General features: G+C 41.7%; 1 protein-coding gene across 7 annotated transcripts in view; it reads right to left on the minus strand.

The window, feature by feature from the left end:
* DENND2B (DENN domain containing 2B) overlaps positions 1-27474 on the minus strand; it is a 176669-nt gene that overhangs the window by 56117 nt on the left and 93078 nt on the right. For 5 of the 7 annotated variants that reach the window (XM_037402018.1, XM_037402019.1, XM_037402020.1 and 2 more), the window contains 2 exons: positions 13480-14697; positions 9437-9573 (listed from right to left, as the gene is read on the minus strand). In XM_037402018.1, coding sequence (XP_037257915.1) covers positions 9437-9573; positions 13480-14697 — 1355 coding nt within the window. The remainder of the gene's footprint in view (positions 1-9436; positions 9574-13479; positions 14698-27474) is intronic. The other 2 variants (XM_037402023.1, XM_037402024.1) reach the window with 1 other exon arrangement.

Here is a 27474-nt window from a genome sequence, read left to right on the forward strand (position 1 = left end):
CGAGCCTACTGCTTTGCCTGCTGGCTACATAGAAAGCCCAGGCCCGTGAGCTGTATGACTGAGACAGACAGTTAGCAACTCACAAATAAAACACCGTGTATTTCCCACACACTAGAGCATGTGCACAAAATATAGGGCAATTAATGTATTTTACATTCTAATGAACTGGGAGATGAAAGCTTCAGCTGTCATCTGAAGAGAGACTTGGGGAAAAGCAGCACATAACTCCAGAGGCAAGGAGTTGGAAATAGTGGCAATAAATGGGCAGAAAAAGAGGCCCAGATAGGCAGAATCAGGACTGAATAACAGACAAGGGGAAACACCCAAGTGAGCAGTCTGTAAGAACCGCTGATGCTTGTGGCACCTAACCCCTCAACTTTTTGTAGTGCTACTGTACCCACAGACACAAGGTGCAACACCTACTCCTTCCCACACGTAATCCCCCTGACGGCACCTACACATCCTTGAACTACCTTTTTTACCCTCTGCCCATGACTTCTGTTGTAGATATAGCCCAATTCATCCAGCACACGTACATTTGGTGCACACAAGCCCTTGCAAAAATTAAGATAAAATACAACTGGGCAAGGAAGAAGCAAGCAGAGGAGGGTTGCTGGGGAATTCTGCTTTTGCTGCAATCAAAGAGGAAGCAATGGGAATGAACCTCTGAGTGCAAGCACCGCATGAGGGAACAGCACGGGATTCATGGGCTGTGCAGACTTACAGCTCCCCAGCATCTCTGGGCACTTAAGTCCAAAGAACTAGTCCGTGGTGAGAATCCAGGTGTGTTCATTGCAATGTGTATGCATTATTTATTTTATTACTAAAATTACACAAACGGAGATTCATACTGCCAGCGCTGGAGGAAAGCTCAACCACTGGGGTGTGTATGAGCATGTTCAGATCAAATGGATGAAACCCACAAAATCTCCACACTCTCATCAAGTATCTGAGCTTAGATCTATAGTACGTAGATGATCTCTCTCAACATCGGAGAAGCTGCAACTGTGCATCTCAGCTGAGGAATTTACCCCAGGTATCTGTAGACAGAGGAATATCTTCAATATAAATTTACAGCTAAGACACATTACAGCTGCTTTGAAAAGCTATTGCTGAGCAGTACTAAGTTACAGACCATTACCTGTTTATAATCTTACCACCTTCCAGCTCAGTACCATGTCCTCAGAAAAGTAGCAGACCATCTGCAGCACGCAGAATTACAAGTCTAAAATAGGATTGGCCTTCTGAGCTCTGGTCCGTGGAGTCTGTCAGCGACAGCCTATGCTTTCTGAACTTCTCCAGTTTTGCTTTGACTTGCCACAAGCAGAAGAAACACTGCAGATACTTTCAGCTCCCTGCTATCTCTTCAGGGACTGCAAGAGCTTAGAGTTGTAAGCATAACGAAACGTTAGATAGAGAAGAATTAGCATGGCTGATAAATAAGTAAGAAACCTGACCCCCCAAAATAATCCATTTAACACTCAATCAAAAATCATGTGCATGAAAACATCTGATGACCAACTGTTAGCAAAGTACAGCATCACCATGCATAAACTGCTTGCAATTCACAAAGATTTAACCCTGCTGACTTCAACACAGTTTCTGTATTTAAACTAGGATTTGGGAGAGCAGCCTCATGGTCATTTTACTCCCTGTTTTACTAACCTGCAGCATTGACTAGAGAACCAAGCGATCAAGCTGACAGAGACTGTCAAAAGAAGCTGTAGCAGATGGTATAGCAGTGAGACAGACTACACAGAGAAGAATGGAGATCTTAATAAAGCATGAAATGATTATTAAAAAATAACTGAAATCCGTGTATCCCAGTGTAGCAACAAAGCAGCAGGCTGACTGTCAATAGGATCAGACAGCTGGAGTATTTGGCCTTTCTTTGACAGGCCCATATGGATACTGTTTGATTTCATGTGCTCTGGCTGCCATTACCCTACAGTGTCTATTATTAAATTTGCCACTATTACACTTTGCAAAAACTCATATGCTTTTTAGACTGAGAGGCAGACTGGGGGTGTGGAAAAAGGCAGGAACATACGTTTCCCTGAACATTGCCTGCACCATCATTTTGTATTAATCCTAGCTCTTGACTTTGACTAACAACTATCCAGAGATCTCCTGGTAAGGGTCTGACTGAAAACCCAAAATGTGCTCAAAGAAGCAACCAGCACAGCACTTCTGGCAGGAGTGCAATGTCTCTAAGTTTGCTTCAGCTTCATAGCAGCTCAGCAATTCCAGTTTCCCCCAGATTTGTACAACTGTTTTGCTGTGAGGTGATAATATGACAGACAATAATGCAATACGAAAGCATGACAGGCAATAATGTGGCATGTGATGATGGGATTTTACTGGAAAGATCAGCTCGCTGTCTTTCTAACCTTTTTCCACATTTACTGGAAGAACTTTGCAAATGTTCTAATTTGAAAGCAATGTCAAGCTGGAACATCTTCCAACTGGACCTCAGTCATCATTTCTGCAGCTCTTGGCACACACAGCGAAGGATTCAGTAACACAGCTAAATCATCCCATTTGTTACACGACATGCACTATGTCCAATTTACATCAGAATTCAAAACAACTAATTGGTTTAGGAGAGGCAAAGTGCCTTATCAGGAGGGACAAAGGGAGTGACATCCTGTTCTGGACTCCACAGGGACGGTTAAGCCGCCAACATTCTCTTCACACTCAGGTTCTTGCTTGTAGGTCCACACCTGCCTAATTTAACTGCTCAGGCACCCACCTGGGTTAGGCTGCCCTGACACTCCTCATAATAATGCTGCTTTGAGACATATTGCTCCATCTCCTCTCTCATGAGTTCTGACATAATGGGAAATGGCTCAGAGATTCATCTGTTCTCACCTCTCTGCAGAAGACCGCCACAACAGCCTGGCCTTCACTAATTTCAAGGAGAGATGGCTACACCAAAAGAAGGACATTTTGCTTCCTGAGTGATTTCTCAAACCTGTATGCGAGACTTGTGTGGATATGATTTCACTCAAAAAAAAATTTCTAAGCCTGGTCTGACAGGTTTGGGGCTTTATAATAGTTAATTTTTCACTCTCTTGACTGTGAAGAAGGCCCACGCAAACCCAGTCCTGTTATAGTGCAGAAGTAAACAAGATGATTCTTCCCAAACTGAAGTGATACTCCAATTGGCAGGGGAAAACAGCTAAACAATTGTGTGTAACTACACGGTTTCACTTTTCAGTCTCCTTCTGTGTCAACTGTAACAAGGTTCAATTATATACTCCTCCAGAAGTACAGTAATCAAGTTGCTATCATCAGTCTAACTCCTCATAAGGTGCAAAAAATATTTTTCAAGAAAAGTATCCAGCTATTGAAAGGGCTCAAAGTTTCCTAAACATGACATGGAACAGATCCAGAGAGCAGAAGGGTGCATAAGAAACCCTCCCCAGGAGGGGCAGCTGCTCCTGGGACCATGGACTGCAGGACACTCCCAACAGGAGCCCACCAGCAAGATCCCATTCAGAAATTCATCCTGGTTTTAGAGATCCCACAGCAATGTTTCCGGCGCATTGCTTTACTTTCTAGACTGCTTCAGCTCTAGCTGTCAAAGCAGTCACAGTAGCTGTCAGCAGCTGCTGTCACTTCAACTGTCTCAGTTCTGCTCTTTCTCTGCTTTTCTTGATTCCCCGCCCCCCCCTCCAGACAGATTTCCCACACAATAACTTTCACTAACTTTTATTTAAAGCCAATCTGAAATGATCTGACTGCTGACTGAGAGCTTCACAGATTCCAGAAAAGCATCCTGACTGGCTTTATCATTTACTTCTCAACATACATAAATACAACCTGAGATGGGCCTGAACCCATGCTCTGCCTGCCTCTGCACATTTATTCCTGAGCTCAGAAGAAGTCCGTATGCCAATCAAGAATGTGTGACTGACTCTAGACTCCTCAATGGACCACAGAGAAACAATTTTAAAATGAAAATATTTCCATTTTTAACTTTGCATAATAACTGTGGCATTGCCCGGAAGAAAGATTTTTTCCCACAGGAAATTGTGCCAGTTGCCTGAACCATACACTTTTCACCATTCCTCTCTTGCCCAGGTTATCTGTCCCTCTAACAGCTAATCCATCTGCCCAGGTTCACATTCCACCAGCTGGAGTCTCCTGGAGGAGACCATCTCCTCAGCCTGCGGGTATTTGATGGACTGTCTTCCACAGGATATCCTAAGACGTCAGTTGAAAAAATATGTGCATTTAGTGAAGAAAGAAACCCCATGCTGCTGACTCTATCAGCCAGAAGGCTAAAGGAGAGATGCATGGCCTAGTGATCTACACAGCACTGGGACCTACCACCAAGCAGCTCTAACAAGTTTTGGCATTGACAGCCATCGTGCCTTCAGCACACCACCTAACTTCTGGCGCAGACCAGGCCTGGCTATACGGAGCTGGCAGGTGCGGTGTCCCCAGACTTTCTGTTCCTAGGGATCCTGCTGCCAGTGAAACACCAACACTTCCTCAGGGCAGTAGCCAACACTTCCGTTCCTCCTCACAGGAATTTGATGGAAAGGAATAAACTAAAAGATCTACCTGAGCCCTGGGGTGATTCCAGCAGACCTAGGCACTGGGAAAAGGCCTAGCAGGAAGCCTGCCAACCCAAACAGGGAAGGGCTAATACCACCCCACACTGCCGGGCACACAACAATGCATGTGGCCAAGCCAGGCAGCACGGGCCTGTCTGCTGCAACCCAGCACGGTGAGCACTCAAAAGAGCCCTGGCTGCAAAGTCAAGCAAGTCTTGTCCCAAAGAAAAGTACAGCCTGATCCCAGCTGGGGACTCTGAAAGAGGTTAATTCATTAGTGTTGTCTTTCATAACAGCTAATAGATTTCCAAGAGTGTTTTGGACCATTGCAATTTAGTAAGCAGGCACCAATCTTGCATGTGAGCCAGTCAGACAGAATGGGAACCTTACTAGGGCAAGACCTCTGTGCAGTAACATAGTGGCTGAAACAAACCCATTCTTACACAAACTGCTCTTCTTACTGCACGAGTAAGACTACGCCCATTAGAAGATGAATACTCAAATATTCATACACCTGGGCTATGTGCTGAATAGTCCACCTATGAGTTCAGAAACAGAAGTTAGGCAAGAAACTCTGTTAGTCACAGATCATCAGGGAGGAAAAGCACTTAAATCACTTTCTTCTTGGGGGAAAAATAAGTTTTACATGAGTGCCAGGCAGCTATAAGAACAAATGGGTCTTGTTCAGACAGGACAAATGGAGTTGTGCAATATCAAGTTAAACATTCTCAATCTACAAAGCAACATGCACAGCCCAGCTGAGCAATGGGTCTCTTACACATCTATGCAGGGTCCTCTTAGAGGTAATCACCTCTTCTGCTGTGTCCAGCACTGAGGAGTTACAGAGTAAGACGACTTGCTTCATCAAAGATTTCTTCCACTACATTTTATTTCTAAATTGAGTGCAATTTCTTTTACAAACTATAATTTACTTGGTTTTACTAGATTTTCTCAAGTTAAACTTAATATTCTTAACCTTGCCTTCATTTTACTCATGCAACTTTTTTGTGGTGATGATAACAAGCGTAGATGTCAGGTCAAAAATGCCTCAGAGACACCAGACCTTAAATAACAATATTCAGATATCTCAACTGCATTTAGGGGAACAGACTGGAAAACTGAAACCGTATAGTACATATGACAGGAAATACTGCTGTCCACAAACACAGCAGAAGCAACTGTTTCAGACATTTCTTAATACTATGATAGTTTCTTGAATTCACACAGAGCCAAGCATGGTTTCCCCAACTGGATTTATAAAGCCACATCAATTTTGGTCTGATTAAAGACTCATTCAAAACCACAAGAAGCAAAACAATGTTAAGTTTACTATGACTGCCACATTCCTATGAGTGCTAATACAGAAGATGAATGAAGTCCACATGGTTCCTTGCACATGGAATACAGCTTTGATTAATATTAGGAATGTGCACCCATTTATACAACTGCTTCTTGATTAACGTAGAATGGATCACTACGTTCCAATCCAATACCTGTCTGGAACTTAACATGCAGATATTTCATATATTAAAGTTTACAAAAACATCACAAAATTAAACAAAGTATCTTGTTCATGATGTCATAGGATTTCAAAGCACAAACATTTTTAATGTACCTTAAAACCTTTTTTAAAAAATTATTTTTAAACTCAGTTCTTGAGGTAACATAAACTAGCTATAGCCGTTCATCACTGCCCTGATTATTAAAGCAGGAAACAGCATAAGGGCAGCAGAAGACAGACAAAGGTTTAGTATGCGTATGCATCACATGAGGAGGTCACGTAGTAACCTAAAAAACAATGACTATTTTGATCATTGCACTATTCTGAGTGAGAGCACTCAGTACCCCACCCAGGATCTTGTAGATATCTAACATTAAGGTCTTTAGAAGATAACCTCTAATAGATAATTCACAACTTATCCACAGCTCTCCTCTGCTTTCCAGTGCAGGAGAGACATCTTCTTGAGGGTCACCAGGCTGGGTTACGCAGTGACAGGCAGGAGAGCTGGGCATCTGTCCCAGGGACCTCAGCAAACTGAAGGAATGGCTCAACAGGAACTTTGGGAAGTTTAGGAAAGACAGATACAGTCCCACATGCGGGTCAGAATAACCCTGCGATAGTACACGCTGGGGCAAGGAAAGCCAGCCACACCTTGGCTTGCGTTAAGAAGAGTGTGGCCAGCAGGTCATGGGAAGTGATAATTCCCCTCTATTTGGCCCTTGTAAGGCTGCATCTAGAGTATTCACAGTACCAGACAGATGTCAACAGACTGAACATAGTCTAGAGCAAGGCTATTAAGATGGTTGGGGGCTGGAGCATGTGGCAAATGAGAAAAGGCTGAGAGAACTGGGACTGTTCAGCCTGGAGAAGTCTGGGAGAGAACCCAACTGCTGACCTCCACTACCTAGAAGGGGTTATGGAAAAGGTGAAACCAGACATTTCTTGGAGGTGCAAGGATGAAAGACTATGGTCACAAATAGCAACAAGGAGAATTCTGACTGGACAGAAAGACAAATTTCTTTACAGTGATATCAAGAAAAAATTCTTCACAGTGGAGTTTAAGCAGTGGAGCAGACTGCACAGACGAACAGTAGAACCATCCTCCAAAGATATTTTGCACGCTCAACCAGATGTATCCCTGAGCAACCTGATCTAACTTTGAAATAGCCATGCTTTAAGCAGAGGTTGGACCAGCTGACTCCAGAGTCCCTTCCAACCTGAATTTTTTTGTTATGATTCTGTCTCACAGTAGAGTGTTTAAAGCATTGCTCAAGATTCACAGCTTTTATTCTTTCTTCAGTTTTAACACATGCTTGCATAAAAAGTTTTTATTCTACCACAGGGGATGACATACTGTAATTTTATTACTACAGAGACAATGTTTTAGCTACCTACAATCTTTTAGGAAGGCAGGAGATTCAACCAGGTATAGACAAAAAACTCACCACCACCTCTAGGGCAACTGTTTGCAAAGAAAACCCAGAGCAGCAGTGACATAGTCCACAGCTTTAAAGCAGTTTTATATCTATAAAATAAATTCACTCTTATAGACACCTGGTTTGTATGAGGACAAAAGTGCTACTTGGATACTGGGGTCTGGCACTACTGGTGTAAATTATGCAGATGTGATACACAAAATTGTGATCGTTTCTTTAAAGCCAGAGATCAAACTCCCTTATCTTGTCTTTAATCATGGTTGACACTTTTTAAGAATTATACTGATTTGGTATTCCCCCTGCACTGCCTGTATTGAATGAAGTACTTTGGAAAAAGGTCGTTAAAAAGCAGTACAAAACAATGAAGTTCTGTGTTTGTCCACAGATCTGGAATTTTGCATTCTCTGCCCTGCCAAAATGCCCAAATTATAATCTGCAGGGAGCTATTTTATAGTTCCCATGCATCGGAAGAGCCCGTTACAATTTTGTTCTACTGAACCCAAGATTTCTTCTCATTTGAAGAAAGCTTCTTACCAGTCCTTCCCATTTTATTTTGACATTTAACAAACCAAAGCAAAGAAAAGAAGCATTTTCACCTAACAACTGGCAGCACATTAACAGGTCATGAGCAAAGTGAACACTGCAATTAATGCACAGTACATTCTCAAGTGTGAACTACACAGTGGTCTGACTGTTCATGAAAAAGGCTGATGAGCTTATAAAGATGCTCTCTCCAGAAAAAAAGCTTTTTATTATCTACAAAAACTCTCATTGTTATAAACAGACATTGAACAGCAGCATTTTTGTGTGTTATGAAAACATTGTTTGGAATGGCATAGAGGGAGAGTACAGCTGAAAACGGAAAGAGTAAATTCCCATTTTCACTGAGGCTGACAAGCCAGAAACAGAATAAGAGGATAAGGACAAAGAGCCCCAAGCTGCAATTTGTGGCCACTGTTCCTTGCTGTATCAAGTGATATGACCAAAAAGAGTTTTGTTCTATCATCTTTATTTGTCCTTCAAACATATGTAAGCAGTATTATTAGAGTGCCTCTAGTCCTCCTTTTTACCAGACTAAACAAGCCCAGCTTGTCAGTGTCTCTTCAGAGGACATGTGCTCTAGGGCCTCTGACTATCTTGGTATCCCTCCAGTTTTCAGCAGATAAAGATTCATTGTCCAAAGTAAAATGAAGTGCCCTTTGTATCTGTTGTAACATTTCAACACTGAAAGAGTTAAAAACAATGGAGATACTCATCACTTGTGTGGAAAACTGTGCTCTGAAGGGCTGCTCAATTTTTGTTAATGATAACAATATTTTTGATGGTAAAAGAATGTATGCATAGGCCATACATTTCCTTCTAAGACCAAAAGAAACATGTTTTTCTTGTGAAGCTTAATCAAAACAGTATTTTTTTTGTGCATTCCTGATGACTGTATAGCTAAAGGAAATTAATTTTTATTTAAACAACAACTAGGACTTAGGGGAGACCAGAAATGGTGCTACAAACAACTGCTTTGGGGCAGTCCATGCAAGAGTCCTGAAAAGCTCAGGCTGACCCCGCAAGGCCTGCCAGGTTAATCTTGCTATTGGATAGTTCTGTAAACACTGCCTTAAGTTCAGTTCTTTACATTTTTACACCACTCAAGGCTTCAAGCCAAGGCCCTGATAAAAAGAACTATTTGGTTCTTGAAAAACATAGCAAAAAGCTGACCAAACAGTATTTACAATACCACCCAATGGAGTCTGAAGGAATCAAGACCTCCTGCATGCTGACTGACAGTTATGTTTGCATTGATGCATCAAACCCATTTACCCTCCATTTAATCTCTCTTTACCGACAGCACTTGCACAGGGCATGTGTTCAACAGCACAAGATCTGCCCGCAACGCTCAACATCCTGTTGTCAGCCCATGTACTGAAACAGGTTCTTACCTACAATGTCTTCATAGGCATTTTCTTCTAAAGTGCTCTTCGATCCAAATTTATGCTGGCTCTCAGTCCCATTTTCAGTTGGGGAGGGAGGGTACAGGGATTGCAGACTTGACGCATCCTCAAACTCAAAGGATTTTCTAAAGTTTAAAACAATAAGTAATTAGTAACTACAATGCAAAATGACTCAAACATTTAGCTGAGCATTTGTCTGCTAAGAAAGATATATAAAATCACCACCACCAACAACAAAATCACACATCATGCTTTAAGGACTAACTTCTGGAGGACTTCAAATCCTGTGCTCACAGCAGTCTTTAGTATAGCAATCTGTGACATTTTTATGAGGTTGGAAGTATCGTTATCCCCATTATGCAGACAGGGAGAAAATACCAAGAAAGTATGTGATATTTTTCAAAGGTTGCAGAGTAAGCTAGCAGCACAGTTCTCAGACTAGAAATTGCTTTGCTCTTGGAGGGGGCCCCAAAACATGTGGCCCTCTCTTCTCAAGAAAGACATTTCTCTGGAAGGCATTCCTCCACTGGTTGCTCTGGGAGATATAGCCCTTACTTTGAAAACACTCATGTGTCTTGAACTTTCAGCTATGTTCCTGCATAAAGGTCAGTGTACAAATGCCAAAGGCAGACTCACGTGGAAGTCACCCATTTCCCTCGCACACTCTGTGTCAAGCACTGGCAGCCAAGGACAAAGCACGGAGGAAATTAAGGCTCTCTGGGGTGGATGAGCAACCCAGGCTGATGGCTGGGGGCCTGAAAGTTTGGGGGTTTTGGCAAGAAGGTGAGGGGCAGCTGGGTCAGATGAACCCATACAACTTGTCTCCCACCTGGGTACTCAAAGGAGGGGCAATTCACCACCCCTCACCCACACCTGCCTTGGTGCTGCTGAGCAGGTCTAGGGGAAGAGGAGCCCAAGCCCTCCGCATTCTCCGGTTTGTCCAGCACTAGTTCTCTGAGGCAGTATTTACACTGAAGCTGGGAGTTATCTAGTTTGCATTGCCAGCTGTACAGGGGCTAGCATTCGTTTGACTGATTTAGTGCTGAGGGTTAAATGGTATGAAAAACAGGCTCCGGTCAAAGCATAAACCCCAAGGTGCTGTAAGGCTTGCAGAGACTGTGCTAATGGCCATACTTCACTCATTGATACCCAAATTAGATGAACCATAAATCATCTTGCTATCAACCCCCTTTCCACTTCTCTCTTCTCCCTAGCTGGAGTGAAAAATACGTTGACCACATAACCATATGGCAGTGGCATAGTCTCAAGAGACATACTTCAGCCTGTGATTTGGCTCAAGAGCATTGCTACAGGCAACTATTGCACAGACACTGCATTTGACAAGAGTATTTCCTATTTGTCTGCTGGAGCGGACTCATGGGTCGGGGCAGGCTTAGAAGCCTACTTTCTCTCCCTTCCCAGATCTTAAGAATATCCAGGTCTGTGTTATGCCATCAGGATCATGGCAGAAACAAGCTGTGCAGTTCAGATCCAGACATCTGCTCCTCCACACCTACTCACAGTTATAAGACACTTAGGCACTAAAGACATACCTGTGTTTGAAATGAGACTTCCTAAAGTAGTTAAATATTTGACTCTTAATAGATTTCAAGGCAACATTATGATGCAGTGACACTGCATAGGACCATTGGAATGGTTTTGTGGACTGGCACTCAGCTGTTGTCCACGTGTCCCAGGCCTATCCTATGACACCCCTTTCCCATGCTGTGTCTGTGCCAGAGGATCTCCAACTGCTAGAGAACATCCAGCTTGCATCAATCTGAAACGTAAAAGCTACTGTAGGCACCACGTCCTCTGGATACAGACTGGCTCTATGCTAGCAGGCAAATATGGGAGACTTCCTCCATTTTACTATAATGTTGAATTAGCCACCACAAAGAAAACCAGTGTTTTCAACCAAAATATTAGAAGAATAAATATTCACAGTCCATTCTCATGACATTCCAATGACTGCAAACCACACATATGCTCAATCTGAAACGCGCAGCTACGAGACATAGACATAATGATTTAAATCTGTTCTCAAAAAGAGGACAGTTTAGAGACTAAGATTTCAAAAACTAATATTATTCTTAGATGACTTGCATGGTCTCAAGCCCTTTGTAAATACTGGAATTCTGCTTACTGTAAGTAAAGGAAGGACAGTAGCAAAGACAATGAAGTTAAGATTTTACAAAGGATTTCCACCCAGCCTTGAAGTCAGCTGGCAAACCTGTGATTTTGGGAGGTTGATTTAAACCTACTCAGATCATCACAGGTAAGTCCAGAGAAATCACTGAACCACAGTAGGGTAAGGCTGTTACAAACAAATGGAAACCTACCCTGTACAATGTCAAACTGATTTGCAAGAATCATGAGGTACACATGATAACACTGTAAATCCTACAACTTATACTCCGCTAATCACTATTTAAATTGATAAATATTCCTTTTGCTTTGGGCTCATACCTACTAGCCCCACCCAGGACTGCAGCTCCATTGCTGAACCATGCTATGACAGGAGACTGAACCTGTAGAACAGCAGGTGCAAGCATGAAGCGTACCTCTTCTTGAAAGAAGTTTCAAAACTTCATCTCACAAATTCATCTTAACAAAATACTGTGGTGTCTCAAACTCAGTGTGCATGTGTACTTGGAGATTGACTTGGATCATTCAGCCATCTGTCACACGGTGATTCCGTGCAAGAATTATCTCCTGTTATGCATTCCTCTCCACCACCCACCACACAGTCCATTTTACCACTCGCCCCTTCATTTTCCAATAAAGGCTATCATTTATAGCAGAACATTTAAAATCTATCGTTTATCTTCTGTATGTTGGAAATGTTGTGCTGAACAAAATGAGGTCAGCTTTATTTCACAAATTCTTGTTAAAAATTAGATTTACTTCCTCTGGGATTATTGCCAGAACTCAAAGATAAGTACTGCTAATCAGAGCTTGGCTTTCCACATTCCCCCCTCCGCCTTTCTCAGAGAAACAACAAACATCAGCAGTGCTGTTTGATCCATTTCAGAAGCAGGTGTCTGTTGAAAGTAAAGAGCAGAATCTGAAGGCTCCTCTTCTCCTTCTCCTGCCCCGGCACGCTTCAGGTCAGGTTGTGCTGACATAAACTTTTAATTAATTGAGCCAACATCAAGTGCCAGGTACTGAATTGATAGCATGCATCTGAGATGCTGTTTAGCATTTACTTGCAGAAGCATTTACTTACTAAATAGGAAGAGTGTGTGTGGGTATTGTACACATGCACAGATAGGTGAACTTGTTAAAAATGCCATACTTTGAATGCTTACCAACAACTATGCCTACAAGTTTCTAAGTAGTGAGCAGAATGAGTTTTAGCATTTCCAAAACTCAAGAGGAATCATGTAATTAAAACAAGCCAAGCTCCACAGACTGCTGGGGAAACAACCATACACTCCGGTCATCAGTAACTCGGGAAGGACAAGGCCCTTCTGTGCTAAAACATAGTTTTCTCAGCGTTAATCCTCTACAGCTACTGATAGTAACTTAGGTCAACATGTCTAAGCACTAAATTAAATAAAATCACCAACATTGCATACAACTAATGCAAACTGCTGTAGTAACAAGCTTTGGCAACACAAACCCTCTCTGCAGGTATGTGTTACAGTGAACAGGGAGACAGGAGTACCACGGATCAGCTACAGTCCTGCTACAAGAGGACAATGAAATTGTACTCCATTAAAAATCACAAGTAAGGGCATTTCTGCCAAAATGAAATAGGTAATCTTTAGCACACATGACCCTAGAGCCTTTTTCAGGAATCAGAGAACGCAGGTTGGAGCACTCCAAAGCTGTAGCCATGTAAAGGTACTGTACCAGTGCATCCCATCAGCACAGACCAGCAGAAAAAATACTTGTCTTGCACAAAATTCTTAGCATTTCTCAGGTCAAAAGCATTGCATTAGAAGAATTCAAAATACTGTTACTAAAAAAATACAGCACATTTATTTAATTGAAGATCAAGCAGAAAACATTTCCTTGAATTTTACCTATTCTGGGATTTTCTGTGAAAGCGTGACTCTTTCTTCTGCCTTCTGGTCACGGGGGGTGCTGGGGTGGATGGGAGGGGAGGAGGAGCAGCAGCTGTAGGAGATGGAGGTAGGCCGTTGCTAGGTTTACTTTTGTGGTTTTTGTCCGCTTCATATTCAAAGGTGCGTTTGGGCTTGGGGACAGGATTCACCGCACTGTTAGCTGGGCTTTCAAGGAGCAGCTTAGGGCCAGCTGAGTTTGCAGTAACCCCCTGTTTTGTCTTACTGCTTTTCTCAGCCTCAGTAGGTGTTTCTGGTTCGCTCCCCAAAATAACACTCCCTCCTTTGCTATCACTCAGGGTTTCACTCAGTCCCTCCACAGTACTCAGAGTCAGAGACTTTTTCCTCCCTTTGTCAACACTGTAACAGCTACTCGGTAACTGGGGGAGGCCTCTGCCAGGCTGCTCTTTCAGCGCCTGCTCGATCTTCTGTATCCTGTTGAGCACGGCAGAGGACTCTTTCCTCACATGGCCCTTGAGGAAAGCAGCAGAAGGAGGATCACTCCTGCCTGGTCTCTTTTCGAACCGATGGCAGGAATCCCTGTCTAGCAGTTCCTCCTCCTCCGTTTCTGGGTAAGAGCACTCAGAAAATGTTCGGCTCATTCTTCTGAGCCCTTTGAAATCAAATGTCTTCTCGCTGCAGGGAGAGGTCAGCACGCTGGGGCAGCTGTCACTGCCCGACCTCTCCCCAGCATCCCTCTTGTCCACACACGTGCTCACCCTGGGGGACAGCTCCCGGCGGCACTCCCATTCTGTGATCTTCTGCCTGATGTCCAGCGCCTGGGAGCGGACACTCGCCCGGCTGAGGGAGAGGTTCCTCAGGTTGGTAGCAGTGCCCAAGGACAGAGTGCTCCGGGTGAGCAGATGGCTCCCTATTGCTTCCCCATCTTGAGCCTCCTTTGGACTCTCCTTTTGGTCCTCAGTCTTGAAGACAGACAGCCTTTTATCCAAAGCACCCACACTGATGGCTTTGAGAGGGTGGCTCAGGGAGTCAGTGTCTGATGGACTTGTGGAGGTGCTTCTCAACGTAGATGTGCGGCTGCTCCAGTCCTTGAGGCGCAATCTGGAGTTGGAGACTTTGGTGAGCCGAGTAGAGCGGCAAGAGTCTTCACTATCGCTGAGGGGGTAGGCTGGACTTCTTCGCGGGGACAAAAGAGGCGGTGGAGAGACTGACTGACACCTAGAAGCAGAAAGAAATAAAAAATCAAGTCCTTGGGGAAACTAAAGTTATTTGCCAATCTTCTTCTGGCTGCAGGTAAAGCAGAGGATGTCTGTACACTACAAAACTACCCAAAGCATCACTAAGAGGACCAGATACCGTTCAGCCAGAGAGTAAGGGGCATGGAGGTGGCAGTAATTAACCGGTGTCAGTGAAGAGCTGATGAGCAGGGCATTCAGCACATCCAAAGTCAATTTTTTCACCTGTTTGACCCCCAGTTTTTCCAAGTTTCCTGAGTTTAAAGACCGCTGAGATTCTCATAGCAAACCATTGCCTTGCATGCATCTACCACCGCCAGCAGAAGAGCTCCCTGGCCTCCCCAGAACAAGGAATCATTCTGCAGGAAAAGGGGACTGTCAGGGAGAAGATTCCCACTCCAATAAAAATGGGAAAGATTGACCAACAAGAAGCACAGTTTACTCACTGGTCGCAGTGAGCAAACCGATTTAAGAAGATGGTAGTTTTTAACTCATAACATCTGAAGCAAAGTTACACTGTGGTCAGCCACTGCTGTCTTCTAGCCACAGCACTTCAAATTCCCAATGTATACAGTAAACTAAATAAAACAGCAAAATAAAAACCTGTTTTGTCTTTGGTCTGTTTTTGTGATCAACAGATTAAATTCTCCTTATCAAACAGAAGTAATTTCTTACTGAAAGAATATTACAGATTGAAACAACATATTAATCTGCCCACAGTATGTGTTGAAGAATATAAACTATACCGAAAGGTCTCAGTGTTACCCTAGAAAAAATCTTCAGAACAAATTTTTGCCATGGTTTACAAAATCAGCTATTGTTACTGGGGTTTTGTACATTGTCTTTTTGTTCTTAAAAGTCTTTGCAACAAAAGGAAATTAAACAACACGTTAATCAGCTGGCTCAACAATGAGCCAGCAATCAGAAAATTAAGCGAAAACCATTGCAAAAAAGGGGGATTACTGCACTGCCACAATACATACGTAGAAACCATAGCAGAAATAATCGTTAACGTTTTGCCCTAGCAACCCTTCTGTTCCAAACAGTATGGAAAGAGGAAAGACCTAAAAGTCATGCCTTGCATATGCAGTTAAGTTCCTGTTCTGTGAAGACTGTGGACAAGTTGGTTTTTTATAAACTGCCCCATACACACAAAATCCAAGTGACCAAAAGAAATTGTGGGAGAAAATCTCTCTGCTATAGAAAAAGGGAGAAAAGATTCGGAAGATCCTTGCTGCTATACGGTTTTCTCCCCAACAGCTGGCCAATACCTACAGGCAGAGGTGCCAAGCTCTACGCACCAATTAAAAAATCCAGAACACTGGGGATATTTCCAAAAAATTTACTTTGACATAGGAGATATTTTCTTCTCCTCCGAACACACCCCCAAACCAAATTACTAGATGTCATCCCAATTTCCTACAGTGGATACTTCGCAAGCGAAGTTTGGAAGTATCACAAAAGAGGTAAGTTCCATTCAGAAAAGGACAATGACCAAGTTATCATAAAAGGGAACTTATCTCTTTTTCAGAGTCCTGTAATAATCAAGCCTTTTCGGCACAGAAGTTGCACTGCTTAGTGACTTCTGTTTCTTCATTGTTTTGAAAAATAAACGTGCCTATAGGAAACAAGAGGTCTCATGCCAAAGACAACAGCAAATACTCCACCAACAATTGCTTAAAGCTTCCTCGTTTCAGGACAGAAAGGATACATATCAGAACACACTCTTCATCCTAGAAGTTAAATTGCCTGCTATTCTATATAGCTGCATACAGGTGTCTTAAGAGAGATCAGAAAATCAAAAACAGGTGACAGATGGAGTGGTTTTGGCTAATTGTTGCAGCATAACATTTGTAGTGGCTTATCTTGGCCTACATACCTTCATAGTGCCCAAAGATGCAACCTAACTCAGCCTCCTCAGGCTTGCTGGGGTGCCCTGATTCTCCATTATTTGTCTGTCTCATCTCAATCTCTTCAGTTTAATGTCACAAAGTCAAAATTTTATATTATTCTTAACACTCCCCTTTAGCTTAGACTTGAGATTGTGTTATCCTAATCCCTTGTATGTTGTGCAGGCTTGCCCCAGCGCTGCACTGACATTTCTCTCACCGAAACAGGTATGACCCGATAGAAATGTGTGCATGTTGCACAAAGACTACAGCCTCCGCTGCAACCTTTGAAGCGGCGCATCGGCTAAATCCATCACCAGGATTCAGCTGGGGGGTAGGGGCAGACCCTGCAAAGAGGCCACACGGAATGCTTTAGCATGTTAAAACTTAATGATTAGATTCTAACTGATAACCTATATTGACAAAAGCAAGAATAAAACACAAAACGACTAGAGTAAAGGTAATAATGGGACAGCAGAGGTGAAGGACACGCTGACAATTCTCTCTCTGCCTTTGGCTCGCTACATAGAAAATACTATAGGCATAGTCCTTCATCTCCTTACACTTTAAGAAACATCTTTTCAGTTCTTTTCACTGCCTGGAAAAGGCTTGTTGACTCATCAGGGGAGGAGGAAAAGGGGGAAGGCATGATTTGCATAACCTGCAGACGTTTCAAAACATTTCTTCTTAGAGATATGAGCCATTCTTTTAAATCCCAGGTCCCCAGTGAGGTTAGTGCACTTAAAGTTCCATCTTGAAACCCCTGGATTCAGTTACAAAACTCCTGCTCACTTCCACTCTGCAAGGCTGGGGCTGCAGAGCAACAGGCCCTCTGAAGGTGTATGCTGTTAAGTACTTGGGATACCAAAGTTTACAAAAAGATTCTGTTTTACATTGCATTATACTGTATATTTAAGTAATCCAGATAAAAGCTATAGGACTAATTCAACAAGAAAGAGAAACAAAGCTTTCCATAAGGCATGCAATCTCTAAAGGACAGTGGCAAGAACAGAATAGAAAAAAAAAAGCCCCAAAGCTGATCAGTGGATACTAAAATGGTCCTTCCCCAAGAAACCTACTTCCATTAGAAGAATATTCTCTTGAAGGCACAATAGTTCCACAGACTTAAAACTAGCATTATTGTACAGAGACAAATAAATAACTTGCAGTCTTCCATACAAAGATCATAAAGTAAAATGTTTTTATTGAAGTTTTTTTACATACATAATGATACATGCAGCACCTTACAAAGCATATCGTTACATACACTTTCAACATGTTACGTACACACAGCATAAATAAAGATTATGGAGTCAAGTTTCAGTTTCTTAACAAGTTCACTTGAACAGCACCTTTTTTCTGGGAAGTGATATTTCTTTGAGAGTATCAGCATTTCATAAAACACATTGGAAGAAGTTGCTCTGATCCCCTCTCTGATAAGGGTATTTATTCTTCCAACAGGCAGCCTTAGGTGCACAGCTCTGGAAGTGCTGGCAAGTCAGCAGGGAATTGCAAATCACCTGCCAAGCAGCCCACAGCATCTTGTAAACAGGTCACAGACCCTGAAACTCCTCTCTGGCGGGACTCTGCTGCACAGTGAGGGGAGCAGACAGAAGCTGAGAGGTGATTTCCAGCTCTCTTAGCTTTGCTGATGCGAGTTACTCCCTCAGAAATCAGCAACATTACCCACAGTAGGAGAAAACTGCTATCAGTCACACTCTGTAGGATTTTGAGCTCCAGGTACAATTGATCTTTAAATTCTGACTCAGTGTCCTCTCTCCAGTTTCTCTTTTTCTCACCCAAACATAGAAAAAACTTTTAATTTTTTTTAAAAACTTGTAATTCTCCAAGCCCGTTTTCAAATAAAGATAGGTTTTCTATGGAGCAATGTATGTATTCATATTGTTTTCTCCAATAAAGGCTAGTATCAACAGGCATCTCCTTCCACCAGCTCCAATGAACACCTGTGTATAATGGCAGAGCTGTATCTCATCTGCACCGAGAATCACTTGCCCCATTGCTTTGAGGTAATTCACACCCTACTTGTCACAAAGCAAAAGGCGAAAAAACTTAATTCCTGCCCTCTTTGTGAGGTGTCTAGCAAGGTGACATACTAAAAAATCTATGGTGATGGAGAAGGGCTGGTTCTTGGTGCTGTAAATGCCTGAGACCCTCACCCTGTACCTGGCCCAAAAGTCAGAAAGTCTCTGATTTTGGAGAAGACACTAGTCTCCTACCTGCAAAACATGGGTGCTAACACTTGGCTGTGTGTAGAAGAGGGAGAATTTAATTCCTAGAGAGCACTCTGAAAGCAGGCCATACAAAATCAGTACCAAAACCAGTGAGCCTGGCCTTTTGATCCAGTTGAGCAGAAGCAGAGCTGCTACCTGCTTCTATTGCCAAATACCAACTCCAGAAAATTGGAGAAACGAATGCAGACAACTCCCACCGCTTCAAGAGACAGCTTTCACCAACAGGAGGCAGCCAGAATGGTGGCCAGAGAGCTGGCTTTATATGTCTTTTGGAAATTGGAGTATGGTGGATAACAAGAATGAGCAGTTATTAGAGTTTGCATCCATCATCCACAAGCTTTTTAAAAACACTAATAACAATATTAAGTTGCCTTTCAGACGACCAGGGATTAAAGGTGACTGGAGGGTGGTTTAGTGACTTGCCTTGAGTAAGTTACATGACTCCTGCCTCCCGCTGTCCTGCTCTGACCTCTGAGCTAAGCGGCTCAGACTCTACCAGCACTGTTTTAGCGCTTCTGAAGCGTCAGGAGTGACTCTGCAGATCATCCTGTGCTGAGGAAAGGCAAGTTGGCAGAAGCTGCTCAGTGACTTTTCAGTTTTGTAAATCCCGTCTGCCCTGCTTAAACCATCATTTACAGAATAATAAGACAGTTTTTGGCTCTCTGATCCAGGGAATTTCCCACTTCAACATGCTCATGCTTGGGAGCCCATTTACTGAAAAAAAAACCAAAACCCAGAGCAAGAAACGTGTTGACAAAAAGGTACTGGGTCTTTCCAGGCTCCTGTTGATGAGATCCCATCATTTCACAGAAACACTGATGTTTGGTGAGCTCATGCAAAGCCACACAGCACTGTTTTTATTCCTTAGGACTTTCTCCCCACTTTTGCTAGAAAATACTGATCTCTTTGTGTTTTATTTAGGTTTTCTGCTTTTCCCTGATTTTTCTCAGAGCATTGTGCCATTCCATCAGAACAATCCAACCTAAAGTAATAATAACACAGAATCAGCTGTGACCGTAATTATGTTGGCTTGTATATTGAGCGGATTTGGCCCACCACACATTACAAGAGACTTCTAGTTGCTCTAGCACATATTTAAAGAGATCTGAAGCAAAAGCAGCAGAAAATTTGCCTTGCAAGAGCAGCAGAACTGATTTTTAATACAGACACTAAAGCTGTCCTGATTTCAGGTAATTGAGGATGTAACTTCAAAATCCTCTGGAAACTTCTAAGCGAGAATGCTAAGAAATACTTGTCTACCAACTTTCAAATTATTTCATGCAACACTACAAATTAATAATATTTTACAATTAATGATGCTCTTTATTTTTTAAAATAAAGAACCTCTCTCAAGCAAAATATTGCACAAAAATGGTATTTTGAAGCACTAATTCAGGAATCCACTGCTAGCATTCCATTGGAAAGAATAGTAAAGCCCACACCTTTCTGGCACCTTGTTAGTCCTTTTGGCTACTGAGCAAACAAAATGGATGTGTTCAGACTTCAGGATGAAAAACTGAAATTATCTTTATCACTGAATGCTGAAAACACCCTAAATCCTGGGGGCTGTATTGTATGCCCAGATAAGCTGATCTACGTCCCAATCTTCAACCAGTATAAGCCTCCAAATAATTGAAAAGCAAGTGAAATAAACTCAGAGAACAAGATGTAACTTACTGGATTCTTGGACTTTCAGAAGTGTATTTTCTCCCATGCAAGTGTAACTTCTCACATTAAAAAGCTGTACTTGCATTTTTGTATTCACACTAAAAATGGATCATATTATGGGTTCAGACCTGACTCCTACCCATAATCCAGGATGCAGAAACAAAAAATAAGGATGCACATCTTTTGAACTGAGCAAGAGGCAAGACTACGTCCACCCAAAAGCAGAGCCTTGTATGGTCAGACTGTAACAGAGCGGTTCAGCGGCACAGAAGGGTCTCCTGAGTAAGGAGCAGCAACTACTCTATGTCAGCCACCGTGAGTGTGAAACACCAGAATCCATCCTTTCCAGAGCAAGGCAAAGTGCGAGGGAAGCACACCCTGCTCACCTGTTAACTGGAACCAAGTGCGCCATGCACATTTTGACGCACTGCTTCTGAGAACAGATAAAATAGCTTCCTATGATATCAATTTCGATAGAGCTTCCACTTGATTTAAGATAGTACGCAAAGGAGAGAAAAGGTAGAGATCAATAGAAGCTCAAATTAGAACCAGTGTTTCTGTGTCATTACTTCTGTGACCTGGGCAAAACAAGCATTTTTCAAAATGTTCCGTACCGACAGCTCCCTGTAACTAGTACAGTTTCACACCACCCTAAGGGCACTGCTGCCAGGAAATCACCTGGCAAACAAAGAGAAAAACATGCTTCTGCCTCTGTCAGGCAGGCGCTTGTGAAAGGTCCTGGTACAAATCAATACTTTTTACACAAACAAAACCTGAACACACTACCGCATTACAGCAATCTTCCAGTTATGCCTCTCCAGGTGCGAAAAAGCAGAGTATTTTGAAGAAGGCTAAAAAAACCTTAACAACTTTAGTTGAGGCAATGTTGAGGGACACTTCCCAAATAATTCCCTCTTCCTCTCTCTATACAAGAACTAGGAATAGTTTCCTCAGTGCTTTCCTCCAAAAAGCTATGAGAAGTCCACTTTTAGCTATCAAACACTACCAGTTAGTGGTTTGGCTGCATTTTGAGATGACTTATGGAACTAACCATTGCAAAGAGAAGCGAAGATTCAGCATCATTTCCTTGCACTGCTGTGCCATTTCTTTTCATTCCCTCACCCCCAGTGACGTCCTCAGCAGGGGGGACAGACAGTAACAGCGGTTGCTGCAAAGCACTCAGCAAGGCATTACCATAAAGCAGAACAGCGAATGCTCCAATGCTCAGGGACAAACGCAGGTAGTCAGACTGGTCTAACTGGGTTACTAGGTGGTTAGCACGAGGGTCAAACTACAACCATCACCAAAATACCTGGTCTGAAACGGCTTTGTTGCTTAGCTGAGATGGCCCAAGAGGATCCCATCTATTGACGATACTTTTAAGTTTTGACATTGTCAAATATAAATGAGCAGCTTGAACAGCTGCTTTGCATACTACATCAAGGAAGATTAATTGTATCTTTTTTTATACTAATTGTACAAGGAGTAGAAAAGGACTTTAAAATCCATGTTATTGATTTTTACTCCTTGTAACTAGGGCTTATGGGAACATTGAGACCAGACAAAAGGGATCTCCTGCACTACTGGATTTAAATCCAGTTTTGTTTGGCAGTAAATCTTCCTATTACAATATATTCTGCACTCTGGCATAGTATACAGTATTGTAATTTTCTACATAAGTAGATAACTACAGATGATATTTAATTATCTTAAACGTAAGTAAGAATTTATGGTGAGTAAAGGAGGTGAACTTTTCACACTCCAGTGCTGGGCACACAGTACTAAAGTGGTTTTTGAGCTGATTCAACTTGGAAATGAAGCAAGTAGTACAACTTGTTATATCTTGCCTCTCACTTAGGAAGGAAAGTGATGTAAGTGGCAACACAAGAGCCCCTCTCTTCCACCAGACCCTTTACATTTTTGAGCTCTCACCAGCAGCATGGCTCAAACCCCTGAAAATCTGCATTCCAGATAACCTCCTCCCCTTGACTGTTGACTTTGGGATTGTGTCAAAAACAAAGACAGAAAATACTTTCCCAAACTGAATGGTGAATTTGCATTGTAAGACTGTTTGAAATAGGCTCACTCCCATGAACATGTGCTAGTGATGGAAAAGTCCCAGCATTTAGAAAGAATGAAGCAATAAAATCAAAGTGGATAAATATCACAAAATGTTTAAAGATAGAATAAAAATAGAAACACCAATTATTTTTCTGTTTGTACTTCTGAATTTCTTTTTCCCCCAAGGAATTTTGATACTTTCCATTTAAATAAAAATTGAGACCATATCAGAACTAGTTACAAAATGATAGGCCACTAGGACTGTGAAACAAAAAAAAAAAAAAAATCAAGCTGTGTGCCATTTTTACAAGCTCTAGTTTCTGTGCTCCCAAGAAGTACCAAGTAAATGATAACAATCGTGGAACCCATTTGCAAGATGCTGTGGTGAATTCCTGTGTGTAAAACCCCTCCAGAGCTCTGGGTCTTTGCAATTGGTTCATAAGGAGAAGTACGCAGGAACACAGCTAACTGCAGCTGAACTGTGTTTTGACTGCTTAGAAGCAAAACGTCTGATTTATACCAGTGAAATTCAGGAGTCATTCTGCCAAAGCAAATTACGTGAAGTGGCAACTATGCTCTACAACTGTACAAAAAAAAGAGCAAATAAATCAAAGCTGATGAGTCAGATCCTAAATACTTGAATTAGAGTGGATCTGTAAAGCAAAGACAGCAAGAAAATCTGATGATGACTAATGAGTGTAAAATAAAATGTGATCAATCAGCATGCACTAGGTTACAAGCCTTTGCCAAGAAATTTTGAAGGGTGAAGAAGATAACAGGAAATTGTGAAATTATCTAGACTGAGAGGGCTAGATTTCCTGCTGCTCTAGATTTATGGTAGTCTTCTGCTCTGTTACAAGGCAAGTGCAGGATGGTTTTTAAACAATACCATCTTTAAGACTTTTTCATTCCCTGTGTTCAGACAGAAATGACTACCCAAAGCACAGAAGATTTGACTAGCCTGAGCTGTACCTTCCATCACAGCAACCAGAAGCTCATTGCACATGGAAAGAAATCAAAAGCAAGAAACGAAATATCAGAGAGCACCATTCTCTCTTTTCCACTGAAGTACAGTACATTGGTTTCACTGGACCATTGCTTATTCTCCTTTTAAAAAAATAAAATAAAATTCAAAGTTGAAAAATGGAAGCCTCCCTCATAGTTACTATTTTCCCATAACATGTTCTGAGTAAAAATTTATGCAATAGATATTTCAACTGCTATATCTCCACTCCAATTATGTATTTTTATTATGTTCTGGAAACAGTTCAGCATGCTTTAGTCTCACTTGCTTTCTTAAGATCTTGGGAGTTTTGTTGGAGAAAGTGTGGCAACACAGCAAATTACAGCATTTTCTTAAATCAGGCAGAATGCACAAGCTCTATTTGTCTGTTTAAGAACTGCCAGTCCTTGAAACTTGTTCTTTAGCAGCATGTCTAAACATGCTCCAGCATGTCCAATGAAGCTCCAGCACACATGGAAGCTCTCAGCTTTGCTTTTTCAAAGCACAGGTGATTTTTCAACATGCTTGTTTATCTTCTCTGAAATCTCAAAGCAATAAACTCTGTGGAACTAATTCTGCCAGAGCTTTGCAAGTCTGCCTCTCACCTATATGTTGACATTCATTACAACCCTTGAAGATGGCCAAAACAGTTTCCCCAAAGTTACATTTTTTCTTTGTTTTAAAGAACAAATCAAATATTCATAACAGATTTTCTAAAGGGAAGCACTATTAATATCTCTCACAGCACATGACTTTTGTGTGAACAACTGCAAGAACAAAATTAGATGCAGGATTTTTTTTTTTCAGCACCTGAAAAAGCAGAAAAGTGAAGAACCAGCTGATAAGTGAAATATGACTTGTGGATATACTGAAGCAAGGGAGATGGAAGGAAACACATGACACTTGCTGCTTTCTCAAATACCAGAAATACATGCTCAAGTAATATGTAATACTTTCTATGTTCAGAAGAAACAACTAGTATAGACTTGCAGCACAGTTTTGGTGTGAGGACGGATTGAGGGTACAAACAGCATTTCAGAAGGTGCCACTGCTTGCTATGACTTATGCTGATCTGTAAGTTGTGAGCTGATATCCCTCATATCATCATATACAATCCATCCAAACCCACACAACAGACCACAAGCTCAATCACCCATAGTTATATTCCCTTGCTCCTCTCATAGTGTCTGTAAAACAGAGTGTATCAGCAAAAGAACGTAACTATGGGTAAAATAACAAAAATAGACATTCACAGTCTGCCCTGTGCATGCTAATTGAGTATACGACACGTCTTATCTTTGAAGGCTGCATCCTGCCTCTGGAGGAGGAAACGTTTGAAGGTTCACAGCCCTGGCCTCTTATCAGCATAATTTTCTTCAGTGGCTCTGACCTTATGGAATGCAAAATAAATTCCAGCTATGACAACAAACATGACCCTTGGTACACGTTACAGTGTGCATAGATGTGGTGGGTTGACCCTGACTAGATGCCAGCTGCCCACCAAAGCTGCTTTCTCACTCTCCCTCCTCAACTGGGCAGGGGAGAGAAAATACAACAAAAGTCTTGCAAGTTGAGACAAGGGCAGGGAGAGATCAGTCACCAATTACCATCATGGGCAAAACAGACTCAACTTGGGTGAAAAAAAGTAGTTTAATTTATTACCAGTCAAATATATAAAAGATATAGATCTATCAAAAAGATAATGAGAAATAAAACCAAATCCTAAAAACACCTTCACTGATGGCCCTTTTTCATTCACTGTCATTAAACATCTATGAATCAGGGTCTGATTTTCTTCTGGCTTATTTCAGCACAAATCAAGAATTACTTCAAAGAAGTTGCTACAGATGCAAACTGATGCAAAAACTGTTATTATAGGAAGATTTCAGGTATTGACCTGGTGCAAATGCACACTTACGAAGAACAAAGTTTCAGTCTAAATAACATTTGCACTGAAAATTAAATTAGGTTACTATATTTGACTGGTTACTGTATGCTCTGTTCTACTTTGTTTAGCTAAACAAGGCAGGAAAATACGGAAATGTGTTGGGCAAACCTACAACTGAGTGTCATATGAAAGACTTTGCCAGACAAGAGTTGTCAGGGTGATTTTTTCAGTTGAACACAGCTCTGAAAAAGTATTTGATCTATTTATTCCCCATTTTGGCAGACACAAACTGAAAAAAAAAAAAAAAAGAAAAAAGAAAAATAAAAAAAAGAAAAGAAGAAAAAGGAAAAAAAACCCCAAGCTATGATTTGCAATGCTTGTTGCCATCATGCTTATTTACCTAAGAGTCCAGACAAGATACTTAACTTGACCAAAGGCTACATCTGGCCCTAATTCAGTTTCACTGAATATTAACAAAAGAACGATCAGCCAGTGCTTAAGCAATGTTTAAATATTCAAAATCATGATCTAAAAGAAACTTTCCAAAAGATTCAGCCACTGGCTTCTCTCTGCTTTTTGCTAACCCTAACTGTCAACAGGAGCACAGTTAGGTCAGGGAAAGACACTCCCCATCACTTTCTTCACCATGATCAAGGGTAACGTAAACGTGTACATTACTCATCCAGCTGAAATGAGCCTCCCAGACCACATTTCACCACCACACCTACAAGAGCTGTCAGATTTTAAGCCTAGATTTGGAATCAGGATAATATTTGGGAATTTATATATCCTTTATAAGCATTTCATTCTCACAAGACCTTGGCTTCTTATAAAAGTGCAGATTTAGTTTTATACTCTTTTGTTGGCCTATTAGGTTTTATAAGGAGCTGGCCAATACCTTTCTACTTTTAAAATCTTATGAGAGAATTTGCATGCATTATAACCCTGAGGATGAAAACATTTTGCTACCACTGACATGTTAACAGGAGTGCTGCACAGTAATAAGGAACTGGAAGTTCTACTTAATTTAGGGAACTAAACATTTAACTTACAGCAACTGAAAGCAAATAGACATTTCTTCTATCCCCCATCCTTTCCTTTCAGGACAGAGTCAGAAATAAACCTCACATCCCTACAGGAAGATACACAGATAGCATCAGGCAAAGCATCAATAAAATGAAAGCCTTACAGAGCAAATGAGGCAATACCAACATCTGTGTATAAGGCAGCAAGAAAAAGCAACTATCAATGTTATAAGCTCATCAGCTGTGAAAATATTTGCTCTCTAAAGACTAGAAAAACTAACAACAACCTCCTTGCAGTAACCCATGGGCTCTCAACTAATGAATATTTGAAGCAGCAAACTGAAGTCCAGATTCTGACCTTAAGTTATATCCCTCAGAGCCTCACAGAGTTTGGCCCGCAATACTGATGTTTTCTTGAAAAGCACAAACCTGTAAGACTTCTGCGATTTATTCAGTGGAAAAAAATCTCAAGCTGTCTCATACCCCAGAAAGTAAGTTTCTTCGAAAACGTATTAAAAAAAACCCAACTGAAACCAGGCATCAAAACCAACACAACACACAAAAGTGTGCCAGGAGCACTGCATTTACCACTGGGTTTCCATTTCGGCAGCTGGCCAGCGTTTAGAAAAGCACAGTTGTTGTAAGCCGTATTCAGCCTAAGTATATATAAGTATGGGCTCTCTCTAATGTACTAACACTTTCTATACAATAAAACCAAATTTAGTTTAGTATGTCCAAAGTATGCGTCGCAAGTATGCCAGGAAATAAAGGATGTCATTCCTCATATACACTGTCATCCAGGGGCGTATCTGGGCAGGGGGGGAGAGAGCAGTGGCAGAACGCATGGGTATGAATACTGCTGCATAACTTAAAAATCATTTTTTAAGAATTAAAGGGGGAAAACATGGAATCTTATCAGAATAGACAGTAACATTCATTTAGCCAAGCAGAGAAGTTACGTTCTATCTGAGAGC

Source organism: Falco rusticolus, chromosome 10 (assembly GCF_015220075.1).
Source record: "Falco rusticolus isolate bFalRus1 chromosome 10, bFalRus1.pri, whole genome shotgun sequence".
NCBI classification, from domain to species: domain Eukaryota; kingdom Metazoa; phylum Chordata; class Aves; order Falconiformes; family Falconidae; genus Falco; species Falco rusticolus.